Source organism: Lathamus discolor, chromosome 1, assembly GCF_037157495.1.
Source record: "Lathamus discolor isolate bLatDis1 chromosome 1, bLatDis1.hap1, whole genome shotgun sequence".
NCBI lineage: Eukaryota > Metazoa > Chordata > Aves > Psittaciformes > Psittacidae > Lathamus > Lathamus discolor.
The window spans coordinates 7,716,872-7,734,613 of record NC_088884.1 but is presented as its reverse complement, the minus strand read 5'-3'; the positions used below and the strand labels follow the sequence as shown (position 1 = coordinate 7,734,613).

At 41.1% G+C, this 17,742-nt stretch overlaps 1 protein-coding gene across 3 annotated transcripts in view; it reads left to right on the top strand.

Annotated features, from left to right (window-relative positions):
- Positions 1-17,742, top strand: part of TBC1D30 (TBC1 domain family member 30) — a 58,275-nt gene that overhangs the window by 1,639 nt on the left and 38,894 nt on the right. For 2 of the 3 annotated variants that reach the window (XM_065682076.1, XM_065681982.1), the window contains exon 2: positions 1,726-1,890. The exons of the other annotated variant lie outside the window; for it this stretch is intronic. In XM_065682076.1, coding sequence (XP_065538148.1) covers positions 1,726-1,890 — 165 coding nt within the window. The remainder of the gene's footprint in view (positions 1-1,725; positions 1,891-17,742) is intronic. 3 annotated transcript variants of the gene reach the window in all.

Sequence of the window (17,742 nt, the reverse complement as noted above, 5' to 3'; positions counted from 1 at the left end):
TGTAACTGTTATTTATAGGTGTGGCTTCCAGGAAAGAAAAATAAGTGTAATAAAACCATGTAAATGCAATAGTCAGGTGACTAAAATCTAAATGAAAATAGTTTATCAAAGAATTCTTATGAAAGCAAAGTAGTCACAACGCCACACATTTGTGAAAGAATGATTTTGCAATCCCAAGTCGATCTGATGAGGAGAGCTGCATAAAGGCCTCTTTTTTCTTGGTGTTAAATCATTCTTGGTTTTGATTAGGGGGAAAGAAAAAGGCAAGAGGTGAATAAACATGCCTGGTTTCTAGACCTCTACAAACAACTTTCCGCTTCCGTGTTTGGCTTCTTAGTGAGGTGATACGCCATCTGATATTGCAGGATGTAGCTCAAGTTGTTCACCGCGTCCTGTGACAATCTGGGACTCAACAGGAAATTTGCTTGTTCAGGAATATATTTTGTAATTTGACGGTTAGTTGTTTTTACAGGGACAGCTCAATGACAGGAGAGCAAAAGAACAAAATTCAGTTCACTACTTCCTACAAGTAGGAATAAAACTTGATATTTTTTTCCCTCTCAAAATCTATGGATGTGGTTTTAAATCACCTTTGCCTGGTGTGATTGGGAGTTCCCTCTGAGCAGCAGGTGCTGGAACGGGGTAGTGCCTATGAAGTACAGGGCTGTTTTACCAGTGGTTCCTTTCCCTTGCAGTCATGCCTTGTTCTTCGCTATCCCATGATTCATTGAGCCTAATTTGTCCTTTTCTTTAAGCTTTCCAGATTTATTGAAAGGGGTTTGCTGTACAAGCTGAACTGTTTACTGTCCCACTAATAGTATTGTTTCTGGGTGCAGAAATATTTTTCTCATTGGATCAGGTTACCAAAGTATGGATTTTTTTAATTGATTTTTCTTCCAGCATCAGGAGGGGCATGGTTGGATTGAAAGTGATAGGATTTGAACGCTTGGCCGCAGGGAACAGACAGCTGTTCAGATGTACCCAGCTATTACAGGGAAGAGCTGAAGAGATCTGAATGTGATAGGCGAGACCCAAGCTTTTCCTGGTGGGGGGTGCCTCTGAAAACAGAGCTGAGGACTTAAAAAAAACAACTGACTGAAGACATTTCCCCAGCAACTCTGTTTTGTCCTGGACCTGCAGCTCACGACATGGGGACAGCAGGAATATTAGAAGTCAGCCCAGACATGTTTGTGAACAAGGGGAGTCTGATGGCAGAGTAACTGACTGGGGAAATAGTTGAGGCCATGACTGAAGCCACCTTGTTGCATTTTAGTGGAGTTTCCCACTTGGAGCTCATCCTGCAGTTGCATTTGTAGCTTTTCAGGCACCTTCTTGAGCGTATTCCCTTGTCTGTTACTATTTGCTTGTTCCCCATGTATGTTTTCCCAGGCAGCTTCTGGAAGGTACTGTATTTAAAGCTTACCCCCTGGTGGCACTGCTGGAGGTGTATTATGGCTACATCTGTCACAATGTTTCTAATTCATAACAGTATAATTAGTAAGGTTCATGCACTGTGCAGCCAGTTAAGGTGCTACAGGTTAAAATTAAAGACTTTGGCTCAGATCTTTAAAACGTGTAGTTTGGAATTATCATAGTCTATAGAACTTGTAATGTATAGCAAGTTTGTATAAGTAAATGTCCATGGGGCAAGTCCCTTTGCATGCCAACTACAGGAAAGTGAATGTTTTGGCCTGTACTGAAGTTATTTTCTCTGCTTATTGGCAGATGTTGATGAATTAACAACTATAAAACGGGAACTGAACTACAGAATTTCTGTTCAGTCGGCAAGGTTGCTTTGTCTTCTGAAGCAGAAAGACAGGCTTGTACATCAAGTCCAGAAGAACTGTGATATCGTCACAGCTTGTTTACAGGCAGTTTCGCAGAAGCGATGTAAGTACTTTCTCTGTACGTGTATACTAGTGTAAGTAGTTTATTTCATTAACCTGGGCAGTATGTCAATTAAGCCCTTGCGCTTGATTTAAAGTTGAGAGGCCAGGCTATGCAATTCCTTAGATACAACCGGCTTCCAGTGATGTCAGTGACACCTGGGAACAGGCAAAGTTCAACTAGCTCAGCTAGGTGTGCTGCTGTGGCCTCAGCTTGTGTATTGCTGCAGCACCCTTACTGTAGGTTGTCTGCCAGGCTTTTTTCACCTTTAATGCACAGAAACCCCAAGCTGAATTTTTTGGTGTGCATGCTGTGTTTGACTGTGTGCTTTCATATGGTTATAAGGGAGGTGCTAGCAGGGAATTCTTCTGGAAACTGTACACAGGCTATGTAATTGTCTTCCTAGAGCGCTGTTAGTAGTGTGTAACTCCTTTTAATTGTGTTGATCCAAGATAACAAGTATTAGTAAAAACAACTCTACTTCTTTCAAACCTCTTTATCAGCGCCTGTGTTTCTGGAGTTTCAGAGGGGGTACATAGGAAAGAAGAGAAATATTGCTCATTAATAGTTTAGCCTTTTCTTTCAGTACAGTGAAACCTTTTTATTTGACTTGGCAAAGTGCTTTTGTTAGTTCTGCTAAAGTGAAACTGCATGTAACGTCGTGTGTAAAAGTAAACAGAAATGATACCTTTAGAAAGGACATGAAAGTAACCTAATGTTCCCTGTCTTGTTCTTTCATTAACATGCAGCGTGACAGGTACAGAAATATTCAGGTACAGTAAATAAAGCATGGTCTTTTCACAAAAATGATTGTAGGAGCTTTGAGGTGCATGTAAATATTTGATAAAAGAATCTCACTGTAGTGGCATGTGCTAATGTAGTTTAGTGAAGGGTTTGTCTATTACTGTGAAACTTAATTTTAAAGCCTTTAACAGTGTTCCTTTGTTTTACTTAAACTTGTCATGAAAGTTTTTGCCTGTCATGTACTGTGTAGACATATTTCTTCTTCTTACCTACATTTTTGTCCTTCTCAGCATCAGCTTGATAACTGAGTCCTGAGTGCCATTAACACTTAAGCCTACATTGTAGTCCTCTTTTAAATGAGACTACTTGAATTTTGCTTGCTTTTAAGTATTTAGAGGATTTGACTAGAAATTCTGGATTTCTGAGCATCCTAACCTCATTTGTTAGGTAAAAAACTATTGACTGAAAGGGATATAGGATTTCATCCTAAATATGAATGTGTTTCCACAAATTTCAGGTACTGTTTTACACACACATTAACAGGGCCTTTTGTTTAAAATGTGCTAATAACAACTGAGATAGTTGAAGTTTTAAAGAAATGCAATTTATTGCTTAATAGCCATGAATGTGCATACAGGTTTTTGAAGACCATGTGTAGGTATATATTATAGACTCATAGAGTCGTTAGGGTTAGAAAGGACTTTAAGATCATGTAATTTGAACCTCCCTGCCATGGGCAGTGACACCACACATATATTACATTTCTTTAAGTGACGTACTTTTATTATTAATACAGCATATTTACCTGGTGTTAATTTTAATCTTACATTAATCTGGATTTTCAGAAATATATCCACTATATCAAAAACTTAGTTACTTCTTGCAGTTTCTGCAGAGGGTGGTAGAAATGGGTGCACAGGAGAACGTGATTGCTTAGACTAGCTTGAAAAGTAGAGCTGCTGAGTATGTAGTGAAATCCTAAAGTCTCAGCAAAACTGTTATGCTAATAGTGGAAAGATCTGTTTTCTCCCCTGGTAACTACAAAAAAGAACAGGTAATATGATGGGACATTAAAAAATGCACCCTCCCCTTTGCCCCAAAATGTAAGAGAGTGTTTCTGCTCACTAAAGCCCTTGGAAATTAGAATTTCTGTAGGCTATCCTCTCATTTTTAAATATTCAAAACATTATTAATTTATAGTTTTCTCATTGTTCCAGGTTTTTCTGATGAAAGCATATACTTGCAATATAATGTTACGTGCCACAAAGCTTTATTACATGCTTTCATGTACAGCATTAACATTATGATATCCTGTAATACTAAGATCTTTATCAAGTAAGTGTGGAAAAATTGTTAAAATATTTTTCCTTTTGAAGTATTTTTTTTTTTTTTTAGTGGTAAATTAAAATTTCATGGAGTTACATTATTCTAACATTTCAAAATATAAGTGATTCTTCACCTAATATATATATATAGTTTCATGGTATGTTTATACTCTTGTCACATGGGGAGTTCATTTTCCCTGCATATAGTGAAATCTCTATGTAGAGGTAGCATTCTAGTTTTAAATTAACCTTCAGTTTGCAGATATTTGGGTGCTATTTTTAAGCAATCTCTATAGACCAATTGCAAGCAAATACTGTTTCGGGAAAAGACAGAAATTGTCTTGATCTTTAACTCTGGCTTTGTCTGATTCTTTTTGAATATTGCGTGACAAATTCACCGTTAGTGGTAACTTCAGTTAGTTAGGAAATTACAGGGCTGATAAATTCCCTTACTTTCTGGTAAAGTATGTATTATGCTGCTTTAGTCTGCTTCTAAAGGGGAGAAACCAGGTACTGTTTAAAAAACTATGCTTAAAACTGTTTTCAGTATCTGAAACTTCAATGTCTGCAGGTTTTGCAGACCGCAGAGGGAGCCATCCACTAATCAGTATTTAGCCTGTGCTGGTTCTTGGTCTCTGCTCAGTGCACAGAGGAGTGGCCCCCTGGCAGCTTTGGAAGCCCATGGCTGGCTTGTATGTCAGGGCTACTGATACCCACCACAGCCCCTGCAGCATTTGAACTTTTGAATGGGTAGAGTAAATGTGGAGGAACAAACAGTTGCAAAGAATAACTGAATCACTTTTTTTCTCATTACGCTGTTAACCCTTATCCCTAGGAGGTGATGTATATTTTGCATACAAATAGGTATTGCCATAGAAAACAAAATTCACTGCAGGGTGAAATGCATTTTGGTCAGAAGCATGAATGGCTATGGCTCTGCTGCAGGAGGATAAATTGTTCTGCTGGGTACATGCTAAAAGCAGTATACTGTGCTGTACTTTGTAAGATGATTGACCAGTTTCACTTTAGTAACACTTTTAAACATGAAGTATTCCAGTGAAGAAAAGCGGTATGAAAGAAATCACAGTGTTGGCCTGATGGCAAATATGGTTTCTAGGCACACATTTCTCTTACTCTTTTGATTTTGACTTATTTATAGTAACAAGATGCAGACTTGCTCTGTAGCATTGTGAGCTATTTCAAATCTATCCGAGAAAGCTTTATGTGCTTAATTATATCATTTGAGAAGAGCAGAATTCGGTAAAAAATAAGGTCTTGCAGCTATCATCTAAAGAATATGCAAAAGGCATCTCATTCTCTTCTCTCTTCCTGTATTTTATATAGTGACAGCTTGCTTATGTTACTAAAAATATTTTGACTGTTCAAATTGAAAACTAGAAGTTCCTTGAATCATGAGTTTTGATTGCCCGTCATTTTAATAATAAATAGAAAAAGGCATGTATTATCAATAAACTATTTCTAAGTAAAATAATCCAGCTCAATTGTAGCTCTATCTGGCTAGAGGCAAACAGGAATGCTTAGATCTGATTCAGTATAAAATAAAGTTATATTAACAGAAAGTTTATAATACTCTCTTGTATTCTTAGTGGAAAAATAATTTTAGTAGAAAATTGCACAGAGATCATTAATTTGGTGCTAAGTAGCTGTGGTGCTATGTACCTGTAATGGTACATAGTAATGTACATGGTCATGGGTCTTGTGCTGTGTTCAGAGAGACTCAGTATTCTCTTTCATAAGAATAGAGAAACTACGATTCTTGCTTAGAAACTACGATTAAAGATAAATATTATTTTGCTATTTCAGCATTGCCTCCTATATAGAATTCTCAAAGATGATAATAAACGTTATTAGCTTTCTCGTTTTCCTTTCTTCTCCTGGCTTCATTTGATGCAGAGCCAGTAGAGGGAGACAGACTTGTATTTCGTGCAGAGAGAGGTGTATCTGGTTTCATAGCGGATGGCTGTCATATCACTTCCTTAAACGTGAAGGGAAGTGCTTTACGAATGTGGTCAGGCAATAATTGGATGAAAAGATTTCGAATCAGGCTGTCAAGTGTTGTTTGCAAAGGAAGTATTAGGTACCATGTGTGAGGTAGTTAAAAAAATGGTGATAAATGGCTTCTTAATTATAACTAAGATCATTAATTCCTACATGGTTGTGGAAATTGTTTAGAAGCTCTTGACAGAGTGAGCTGAAGCTAAGCATTTTAGCTGCAGTCCAGCTGGAGAAATTCAGAGTTTTATGTATATTCTTATTAGCAGTACTTGTGATCTGAGTGAATCTTAACTGGATAGAGAGCCAGCACAAGCTGTCATCATTTGGGCATAGTTTGGTACTCTGTGTGTTCCTGGGGGATGGACAGAGTTTCCTGGTAGAAGATCGGGCCATGAAGCATACTCAACTTCTGAGAACATGTTTCTGTCCCTGTAGCATCAACTCTTCTTTCAGGATGTGGAACTCACTCAGAGGAAACTGGAAAAACTTTGCCTGATGTTTTAATCGTGAGTTGGTTAGGAGAGGACTGGGCAAGATGACAATCATCAGTTGTCTCTGGATAAGCGCAACTTAGATATGCAAAAATGCTTGCATGTCTAGATTAAGCTTCTGCTTTGTCTCTCCAAGCTCCATCCCTCTAAAGTTTGTATCCTGTCCCATCTTCCATTCCTTCCCTTGTTGAACCCTTTATTAGATTTATTTACTTGATCCCAGTGTTTAAATACTGGATTCTTCACCTCTGTTTCGTTTTCCCCTCACTACATTTTGTCTGCTGTGCCGTGTCTATCGCTCTCAGTCAGACTACTCCCAGTCTCTGAATTTTCTTCACATTCTTCTTGGTATCTTTCATATGTTGTTCCCTGTTTTTTTCTTGCCTGCATTAAGTATCTACTTGCCTGTTTAATCCATCCTCCTTCTTCCCTCAACACTTGTTATAAAACCAAGGCAGACATTCATAAATCTTAGTTTATAGGGTGAAAGTTTGATTAAGTGTGTAAGAACAGTTTTAATACAATATACTATGGACCATTGACACAGCTAATACTGATTGAACTTGATTTCATAAGGTTCTTGGGGGAAAGGAAAACTTTTCATGAGAATAATCAACCATTGGAGTAATCTCAAAAACAAAAAACAGACTAGGGACAAAATAGGCCCCCTGAGGAAGCTTTCGGGAGAACTGGCTACACAGGATTTGGAGAAGGCTGAGGTTCTGAATGACTTCTTCGCCTCGGTCTTCACTGGCAAACGCTCTGACCGCACAACCCAGTTCTTAGAAGGTAGATGCAGGGGCTGTGAGAATGAAGACCTTGGGCCCACTGTAGGAGAGGATCTGGTTCGACACCATCTTAAAAATCTGAACGCGCACAAGTCCGTGGGACCTGATGGAATCCATCCGTGGGTCCTGAAGGAGCTGGCGAATGAAGTTGCTAAGCCACTGGCCATCATATTTGAAAAATCATGGCAGTCAGGTGAAGTTCCTGATGACTGGAAAAAGGGAAATATAACCCCCATTTTCAAGAAGGGGAAAATGGAAGACCCGGGGAATTACAGACCAGTCAGTCTCACCTCTGTGCCTGGCAAAATCTTGGAGCACATTCTCCTGGAAGGCATGCTAAGGCACATGAAAAACAGCAAGGTGCTTGGTGACACCCAGCATGGCTTCACTAAGGGGAAATCCTGCCTGACCAATTTGGTGGCCTTCTATGATGGGGCTACAGAACTGATGGACAAGGGTAGAGCAGTTGATGTCATCTACCTGGACTTGTGCAAAGCGTTTGACACTGTCCCACACGACATCCTTCTCTCTAAATTGGAGAGATATCAATTTGATGGATGGACCACTCGGTGGATAAAGAACTGGCTGGATGGCCGCACACAAAGAGTTGTGGTCAATGGCTCGATGTCCAGCTGGAGACCGGTAACGAGTGGTGTTCCTCAGGGATCGGTGTTGGGACCGGTCTTGTTTAACATCTTCATTGCTGACACGGACAGTGGGATTGAGTGCGCCCTCAGCAAGTTTGCCGATGACACCAAGCTGTGTGGTCCGGTTGATATGCTGGAGGGAAGGGATGCCATCCAGAGGGACCTTGACACGCTTGTGAGGTGGGCTGATGCCAACCTTATGAAGTTCAACCACGCCAAGTGCAAGGTCCTACACCTGGGTCGGAGCAATCCCAGGCACAGCTACAGACTGGGCAAAGAAGAGATTCAGAGCGGCCCTGCAGAGAAGGACTTGGGGGTGTTGGTCAATGAGAAAATGAACATGAGCCGGCTGCAGTGTGCGCTCGCAGCCCAGAAAGCCAACCGTATCCTGGGCTGCATCAAAAGGAGCGTGACCAGCAGGTCGAAGGAGGTGATCCTGCCCCTCTACTCTGCTCTTGTGAGACCTCACCTGGAGCATTGTGTGCAGTTCTGGTGTCCTCAACATAAAAAGGACATGGAACTGCTGGAACAAGTCCAGAGGAGGCCACGAGGATGATCAGGGGACTGGAGCACCTCCCGTATGAAGACAGGCTGAGAAAGCTGGGGCTGTTCAGCCTGGAGAAGAGAAGGCTGCGTGGGGACCTCATAGAAGCCTTCCAGTGTCTGAAGGGGGCCTACAGGGATGCTGGGGAGGGACTCTTCGTCAGGGACTGTAGTGACAGGACAAGGGGTAACGGGTTCAAACTTAAACAGGGGAAGTTTAGATTGGATATAAGGAGGAAATTCTTTCCTGTTAGGGTGGTGAGACACTGGAATGGGTTGCCCAGGGAGGTTGTGAGTGCTCCATCCCTGGCAGTGTTCAAGGCCAGGTTGGATGAAGCCTTGTGTGGGATGGTTTAGTGTGAGGTGTCCCTGTCCATGGCAGGGGGGTTGGAACTAGATGATCTTGAGGTCCTTTCCAACCCTAACTATTCTATGATGCTATGATTCTAAGTGGCGAACACTTTTAAGGTTCAGCTGGACTGGGTGCTGGACTATCTTGTGTAGACCATTCTTTTGCTAGGAAAGGCTGGACCAGATGGTCCTTGAACTTCCTTCAGCCTGGTAATATGTGGTTGTCAGTCTGGGTCAGATGCATTGTAACATGGGACAAACACTTGTAATAATTCATGTAGGTCAAATTATGTATGTGGCTTATGCGTCCCACTTATTTCCAAGTAGTTTGATCTACTCTTGGAGTTGTATAAATGTGGAACATCTCAATCTGGAACATCTTTAATTTGGAACATCTCAATTACTCTGGCTTACTTTGTTTATGAACAATTGAGTTACTTGGCGACTCCGCTACTGTGGCAATTCTGCCACTTCCCCCCATCTCCATTGGTTTAAATTGGGGGCCAAATTTTACATTTGTATTTGCTTTTCATGTTCCTCACTTTAGCATCTGCAATCTTTCAGAGGAGGATGTCTGTATTGAAAATAAAAGGTATTAATGTCTGCAATTTCCAGTATTGCATTTGCAACTGAGAGAGGCTATCACGTACTTGCTCTTTCATCTCCAACTCTGATTTAGATTTCCAAGTGGATGTGAAACAGGTCATTCATTTAGAAAAGCATATCTCATTTTCAAGGTGTTAGTCTAATACATTTTATATTTAACTAAGGAGCTTTGATGTTTAAAGCCAGATCAATCTGTTTCAGTAACTTTTTATAGCAATAACTATTAAATTGATCTACCAAAAGTACATTCCTCCTTTAATGTGGTTAAAATAGGAGGTTTACTTATGGAGTCTGATTTTGTGTGAGTCATCCTGAAATGACTCAATTGGCTGCATATTTCAGTTCAGTAGCTTTCCTTTTGCCTCATCTGTATTTGTGTGCTTGGTTACATTACTAGTTTCTACCCTCTGTGGGTGCTAATGAATTTGATCCTTTAAATTGATGCTGTGGCTTTTTGAAATGTATACTTAAGAAATGTTGCTGTAGATTCTGGGAAATCTGAAAGCTTATTCCATTGCAAATGGGAGCCATTCTCAGTCATAGTCTGGGTAGAGAAGGATTACTTTCCTTTTAACACTAGGTTTGGAGGAGAAACAGTTATGTGAACAGCATAATTTGTTGCTGTGCACCAGTCCGTGAAGAAATCTTTCGGTTAGTAGATGTGTGCCATGTTTAGTATTTGTTAATGTTAATTAAATTGTGTATTCTGGAGATCTGTCAGTGAGTCTGCGAGAAAGAAAAGTGAATGTTAGGAAGTGTAATACCAGCTGTGTGAAACAGAGAGCAAGAAGTTGATGCTTTGCAAGGACAATGATTCTTGTTTTTTAACACCATTTGGAGTTTACTATCATAGTATTTTATGCAGTTTTGGAAGCTACCCACATGAAAAATGCCATCTCTGCATTAAAGGCTGACAACTAATCACTAACTGAATAATCCTGGGGAGTTTTTAGGTAATGCATTGCATGGTTACTTGATGAGAATATGATCTTGGAACTAGTCTTTGAGTGGCACAGCCAGGATGCTGAGACTTGGGGAAGCAGTGTGACGGGAAGTAGTTTAACAGAGCAGCAATAAATTCTGGTACAGGGCTGTGCTGCTCCATTGTGTCTTATGGGGTATTCTTTTAAAGAACCATCAACTAAGTTCCCAGATTCAAAGTGTAATTGCGCTGCTGATGGGATGTGCATGGATTTTGAGGTAATGGTTTTTGACATCTTTGATCACTTGATGAGCAGTAGCATTGTTAAACCCTATGAGAAACCACCCCCTCATTTTCTTCAGCCAGCTCTTCAGGATGACCTGTGCTAGCCCCAGAAAGCTGGCTGGTGTGTGAGTCTATGGAAGCCCTTGGCTGCCTAGCTCAAAATGCTTCAGCTGATGCCGTCTTCTCTTGCTGATATTCTCCACTGTAAGCACAAAGCTGTAATATAAATTCTAAATTGGCAAAATGTCCAGTCATTTCCTTATGAACTTAGCAAATTGTGTGATTGTGCAGATTTGGTATCCCTCAGGGTTACTTTGGGGCTAATTTCAGTTGCTTGACTCCCAAGATCAAGTAAAATTTCTTTCCTGTTTTGGTGTTAAAAAAAAAAAAAAAAAAAAAAAAGAGTGCTAAGATTCTTTCTTTTTTTCCTAGAAAGAAAGGGGCTGGATTTGCTGTCTGATTTGGACTGAAAAGTTCCTGTGGTCTGTGCCACTGCAGAATATCAAATTCAAAAGATGGCAGGAACTAGTGCTTAATGCTGAGCAGAACCTGGAATCCTCACTTTGAGGGAAATTCTGCTCTAAAGGGTACAGCAACTAAAATATCTTGTTCCAGCATGAAATGAAACACCCACTCACTAGGAAGTCAGTTGCTTATGAAGCAAAAATTCTAAAAGCTTGCATTTGAAACTGAAATGCTTTGTTCAGTTTGTGACACCTCACCCTCTTTCATTCCATATTACATAATGAGCCATTTTCAAGTAAGATGTTAAAATCTTTAATCCTAAAAAGAGTCAAAATTATGCTTTTGGTGTTTGGAAGTATGTTTTCATCAAGGATAAGATTCTGCTGTGGAGAGCTTCGCTTTCCACAAGCTGGTATTTTATGGCAGAGCTTTCCATTAAAGTGGTTCCAACTAACTTCATTACCGAGATCTTCCTGGTAACGTGTAACCAGCCATCCTGCAGCTTGCTTCCTGGCTGCTCAATGCTGGGATGGCCTGGCCGATTTAGGGAGCTGAGGAGCCAACATACATTCCTAAGCCATATATAAGCCATATATTTTTCCTTCTGCATCTTTAGGAATTATATGAATCTTTACTTTCCAGTGTCACATACCTCATACTTTGCTTCTTGTCCCTAATTCTTACCACTGAAGTGTCTTAACTCTATCAAAAATACCTCCTTACCCTTTCTGAACAAATGCCAGCTCATATTCCATCATCGGCTAAAACTTGTGCAGTTCCCAAAAATGGCTAAAACTTTTGCAATTGCCAAAAATGGCTTTTATCGAGGGCTCCTTCAGTTACGTTCTTCAGGATTTAACTAAGCAAGCAGTCTTGGCAACTGCTTTGACTAGCATTCAGAGGTAGGATTGCTTTTGTTACAAACCCTAGGAGTCTGTTCAGGATCTAGGTACTTAAACAGTTTCAAGCAACACTGGGCCGTGCTCAGTATCAGCAGGGGGTATAAGAATATACCTGACTGAAACCTTTTTAAAGTATAATTGCACTCCTACTTTTAATAGGACACTGGCTGCATTCAGAGTTGGGGTCACTGCTGCTGGTAGATTCCTGGGGACAGTGTAGAGCCTGCTGACTTAAAGAGACATTTCTTTTTGAAGGAAGTGGCTCCTGGCTTGCTGCTGCTGCTGCTCATTGACCAGTTCAGTGAGCTGCTGTCTCTGGAGGAGTGCGATTTTCCTGGGAAAGGGAGATGCTGGGGGTTCGGGGCTAGATAGAAGCTGACCTCAGACACTTCTCTCCAGGAGGAGAGGGCTGCCTGTTAAGCCTCCAAGTTAGCCCCAAATGTGCCCCATGAATCGTAGAATCATAGAATAGTTAGGGTTGGAAAGGACCTCAAGATCATCTAGTTCCAACCCCCCTGCCATGGGCAGGGACACCTCACACTAAACCATCCCACACAAGGCTTCATCCAACCTGGCCTTGAACACTGCCAGGGATGGAGCACTCACAACCCTCCTGGGCAACTGATTCCAGTGCCTCACCACCCTAACAGGAAAGAATTTCCTCCTTATATCCAATCTAAACTTCCGCTGTTTAAGTTTGAACCCGTTACCCCTTGTCCTGTCACTACAGTCCCTGACGAAGAGTCCCTCCCCAGCATCCCTGTAGGCCCCCTTCAGGTACTGGAAGGCTGCTATGAGGTCCCCACGCAGCCTTCTCTTCTCCAGGCTGAACAGCCCCAACTTCCTCAGCCTGTCTTCATACGGGAGGTGCTCCAGTCCCCTGATTCATGAAGAAGCAGGTGGCTGCTGAGTACAGTGACATACCATTTGGGGGATACCAGGCTTTCACCAAAGGGACTGTGGTGAGACCTGGAAGACCCTGGTCAACCATCCATGGTGTCCCCCTTCTGTGTAAGCTGTGCACCCTGTGAAATCCATAACCATCCCCCTGCAGCCTGCCGTCTCCCTCACTTTGGATATTTGTCCTGGGAAGCGGCAGACATCTGCGGTGAAGGTGAAGTGAGGCTAAATTGACCTGTCTCACGTGGGTCATGTAGGCATGTTCTGTAGTTGGTATCAGCTGCTGAGGCGAAAGGGGAGTGCTGTAATGGTCTCCTGAGGTGATGAGAGCATCAGCCAGTGCTTATCTAACTACAGCTAGTTTTCTTTCTTCCCCTTCCTCCAAAATAAATAATTCTACCTTTTTTTATTAGTATTATGTAGACACTTGATGGGATAGTAACATCTGAATATGGTAACAGTATAAAACATTATTCTTGCAGAATAAGTATGTCATTGCTTATGAAACTGAACAGTAAATCCAGTAAGTCCTGTAAGCAATAATCTAGCTGCTGAATCTAGACCCAGTTTGCAACAGAAAATGCAGATGGTTCAGTATAGGAAGGTATAGATTGCAGAATTGCTACCAAATATTTGTCCTGGAACATTTAGATATAGCATGTTGTAAATATTCTTTGTCAGTGTGCTAGCAGCTGTAACAACAGTGAAATGGTTGAGTTAGTGCTACACCTGGTACTGTATTTATTTTTGGCCGACTGCTTGGCTTCTCCAAATTCTTCTGTGTGTAAGGGTAATCCTGTTCCTGTTGCAAAGTGGAGGCTGATCTTGTAGAATTAGTTTTGTGATGCATGTAGAGTTTTGAGTGCAGTGAATTACACATCATCCGTGTCATGAAGAGTTCATGCACTGGATAGTACTTGTTACATAAAACACTTCCGGAGTATTAGAAATCAGGATTACTGTGATAGATCGTGTGTGGGGGGGTTTTTTGGATTACTTATCAAGTAATACTTGTAGTACTTATATATTAATTTGCCTGAATAAAGTGGTTCTCAAACCAGTGATCTCTTAAGTCTCTAGTACTGCTGTAACTTTGGAAGGTGGGATTTGATCAGCTGGAGCTGAGGAGACATGCGGTCACCAAAGACAGGATGATGCTGTTTGCAGACAGCAAGAGTCAGAACAGCCCTTTCTCTGTCTACTGTCTCTGTCAGTCAGTCATGACAACATCACTGTTCCCTCTGCTCATTTGCAGCTATTCAAATGAATACAGGAACAGTGGTAAAGTTTGGTTAGTGTAAGAGTTTCCCGAAAAACTGGAAAAGCGAGGGTTTTATTTAATCACCCTGGGATTACTGTGGTTGAGTGAGGCGAGGTGCTGATTTCCACGTAGGTTCAGGAAGAGTGTGAAACTGAGCTCATCCTGCTTCAGGCCAGCATGTCTGTCTGGGACAGAGCGAGTGTTGGCCAGAGAGGGAGAAGTGGAGTGCATGTCACAGCTGAGCAAAGTGCTCAGCCAACAGGTCTGTATGTGAAAGTAGTCATTGTGTTTTGCTGCGAGGCATCAACATCAAGGGTGTAACCTAGGAGTTAATTGCATTAACTGGAAATTCATGAGAAAGCTGGGGCTACCAAAGACTATGTGTAAAGGAGTGATGCGTGAGATGTGCACCAGGGTGCCTTCATATTTCACAGATCCTTTAGATACTTCTGAACCGATTGCAGATCCTGCTCTGAATTCTGCAGATGGTGAAAAGCCATTGCATCTATAGCAAATGTTGGATAATGAAGATATAAGAGTTTATGAATGTGTATAAGCTCACAGCAGGGGTGGCTGTGTGAGCTGTATGCTATAATACCATGTCACTGCGGTCTTTAGTCTTTCTCTGGCAAGCTTTTAGATGTGGAAACAGCCTGGGAGAAAAAGTTGTGCTTTTAGATTGTATGCATAGTCCTTAACACTTCTCTAGCTACCTCCTCTTTTATTTTGGGGATTATACTTAAGTACAAGTAACTGTGCTGTTCTTTTTCCTAATGAAATGCCCTTTTTTTTAACCATTGTGAACTTGTAGGAGGGTTAATGGGGCTTTTCTGAAAATGCCCAACAGAGTACATGGCCTTTAAGTAACACAGATGCATTTTATCTTCAAATATGGCACATGCTAAATGTTCTCTGGTTGAATTAGTCTTTGAAGAAAAGATTTCTTGGATACTAAAGATCAAATGGAGGATAACAGCTGCTTGGGATAATTAGTGCTAGGAATAGACTGATTTATGGAGCACCAGGCAGTGCTAGCAGCTATGTTTCTGCAGCTTTGTGAGGTAAGCTTGACATTTAAAACCAAGATGCTAGAAAAGTAGGCTGTGAACTTGGTCTGTTTGGATCAATAGTCCTGATTATAATTCTGTGCTGAAGCGGCTCTGGAGGAAGAGTTAAACAAGAACCTCAGATTTTAAAATGCGTTTCTCCTTGAAGCTGTTAATAACCTGAATTTGACTTACTGAGCTGTAAATGAGTGCTCCTCGCATACCTTAGAAATTTGTGAAGGAAGTCAAGCCTGTGTTCCATCTCCATGTTACATCATCTTACTTACAAACCTATCATTTATATCTCTTTTTGTGAAAACTGGAAACCTTTTGCTATATTTTGGGAGCAGTGAAACAGCTTCTGACTTTAATTCCCTATAGTTACCTCCCTAAAATTATGACGACCTGGTACTGATCGATGTTTTTCCTGCCATCCATACAATACATATGACCAAAATACAGAGCACAAAAAGACTTTGATTCTTGGGTTGGATTAGGCATCATTGATAGCTAATAGTTTAATTTTTATTTTAATACATTACTGCTGATTTCATATCTTATATAATAGTCATTGGCAGCAATAGCTATTTGGCCTTAGATCCTGAAGGAAAATTAATTATTCAGTGAGACTAAAGAAAGTTGGAATAGGGAGGCAATCAATGTACATCGCTGATCTTTTCAAAAAAAGAATACTAAACTGAGGAGTTAAATGTTACTAATATTTATAGTAACGCCTAGAGAGGCCCAGTGGAGTCAGGAGCCTAAGGAGTTGGTCACTGGACAAACATGAAAAACAAACTTTTAATGAGACAAGACTACTTGAAGGCTGGTAGAAGAAACACATGTTCAGAGGAGTGAGGTGAGTTGTCCTAAGCTACTCAGTAGTAAATAAACAATCAGGGCTCTGCTGTTACCGAAACTCATGCTTGTATGGCGGTGTACATGTTCAAAATCAATTTTAATGGCTCAAGGCTTCAGTATTAAATGAGACTTTGATTAACCCTAAACACAATCAGTTCAATAAACTTGTCCTGTAAGAGTGGGTTGTGAACTGAAATTTCATTGTTAACCTGTTGAGTAAAAAACTTGGAGTCATTGTGACTGATAACTATTTTCTCCTCTTCATCTTACTCACAAACTTTAGCCAAAAAACCCCAAAACAACAAACCAAAAAAACCAAAAAACCCCCCAAAACCCCCCTCAACTGTGTCTGTGTCAAACTTACTTAAATGACTGACATATGTACTTTTTCAGGAAGGGGAGGTGGTAGCTGGAGGATCATTTGTGTTGTTAGCTGCTTTCTTTTCCAACACTTGCAGAACGTGCCCTTTGAAGCTATGGCCCACATAGGAGATGAAGGGAATTATGTGGTCTGGAGGATGCAGGGTTTCAATAGCTTCATGTACATGCAAAACTTCATTGAAAAGTTCCTCTTTCTTTAGAGAACTGGTGGCATCTGCAAATGGGAACCAGTGTACATGTCATCAGAGAAATGGAATGGTGGTGGAGGATTTCCATATTGACCAAGCGTAATTTGTGGTTCCAAGAGCTCTATGGGACTTACGAGCTTCTCCTGGAGTGAACCTGTTTCCCTCCCCAGTGTCAAAAAGGGTTTTGTTTCTGTTCCTCTGTCTGCAGAGGCCATGTGTACTGGGAGAGGGAGGATCCATACTGGAAGCAGGCCTGTTATCCTTGGGCAGTGCAGGAACAATCCATCTCTTTGCTACATGTCTAATGAAAGCCTTGCACAGCCTGAGCCTTGTCTACAATGGATGATGTCCTTAGCATTACTGGAAATAAGTACTAAACAACATGTATAAAACATCTACGTATCAACTTGGCCCCATTCCCATAGTGCTTCCTGGCCCAAAGCAAAGATGTTTAGTGGTTAGTAATTTTTCCTAACTTTGGCAATTACTTTTTAATGTAAGATCTTTGAAAGTGTTCTGTCTGTGGATAAATCTTGTCTTGGGGACATAGGGTGGGTTGGTTTTGTTTAATTATGCTGGGTAGATTAAAATCTTGGTTTCAGAAATAGCAGTTCAGACCAATGAAGCTGGCAATCCACACTGTAAAATTCAATTTCTATGCTAGGTGCTAAGCAAATAATTAGGTTCTAATAAAGGCTCAGGAAGAATACGGGGACATTGTCTGGGTAACTAGGTATCAGGTCAGGAAAGCTAAGGCCGAGTTAGAATTGAGTTTGGCCAGGGATGTGAAAGATAACAGGAAGGACTTCTATAGGTATGTAGCAAACAAAAGACAGACTAGGGACAAAGCGGGGCCCTTTCTGGAAGCTATAGGGAGAACTGGCTACGCTGGATTTGGAGAAGTCTGAGGTTCTTAATGATTTCTTTGCCTTACCCTTCACTGGCAAATGCTCTGACCACACTGCCCAAGTCTTGGCAGGCAGTTGCAGGGACTGTGAGAATGAAGACCTTAGGCCTACTGTAGGAGAGGATCAGGTTTGAGGTTATCTTAAGAACCTGAATGTGGACAAGTCCATGGGACGTGATGAAATCTATCCATGGGTCCTGAAGGAGCTGGCGAATGAAGTTGCTAA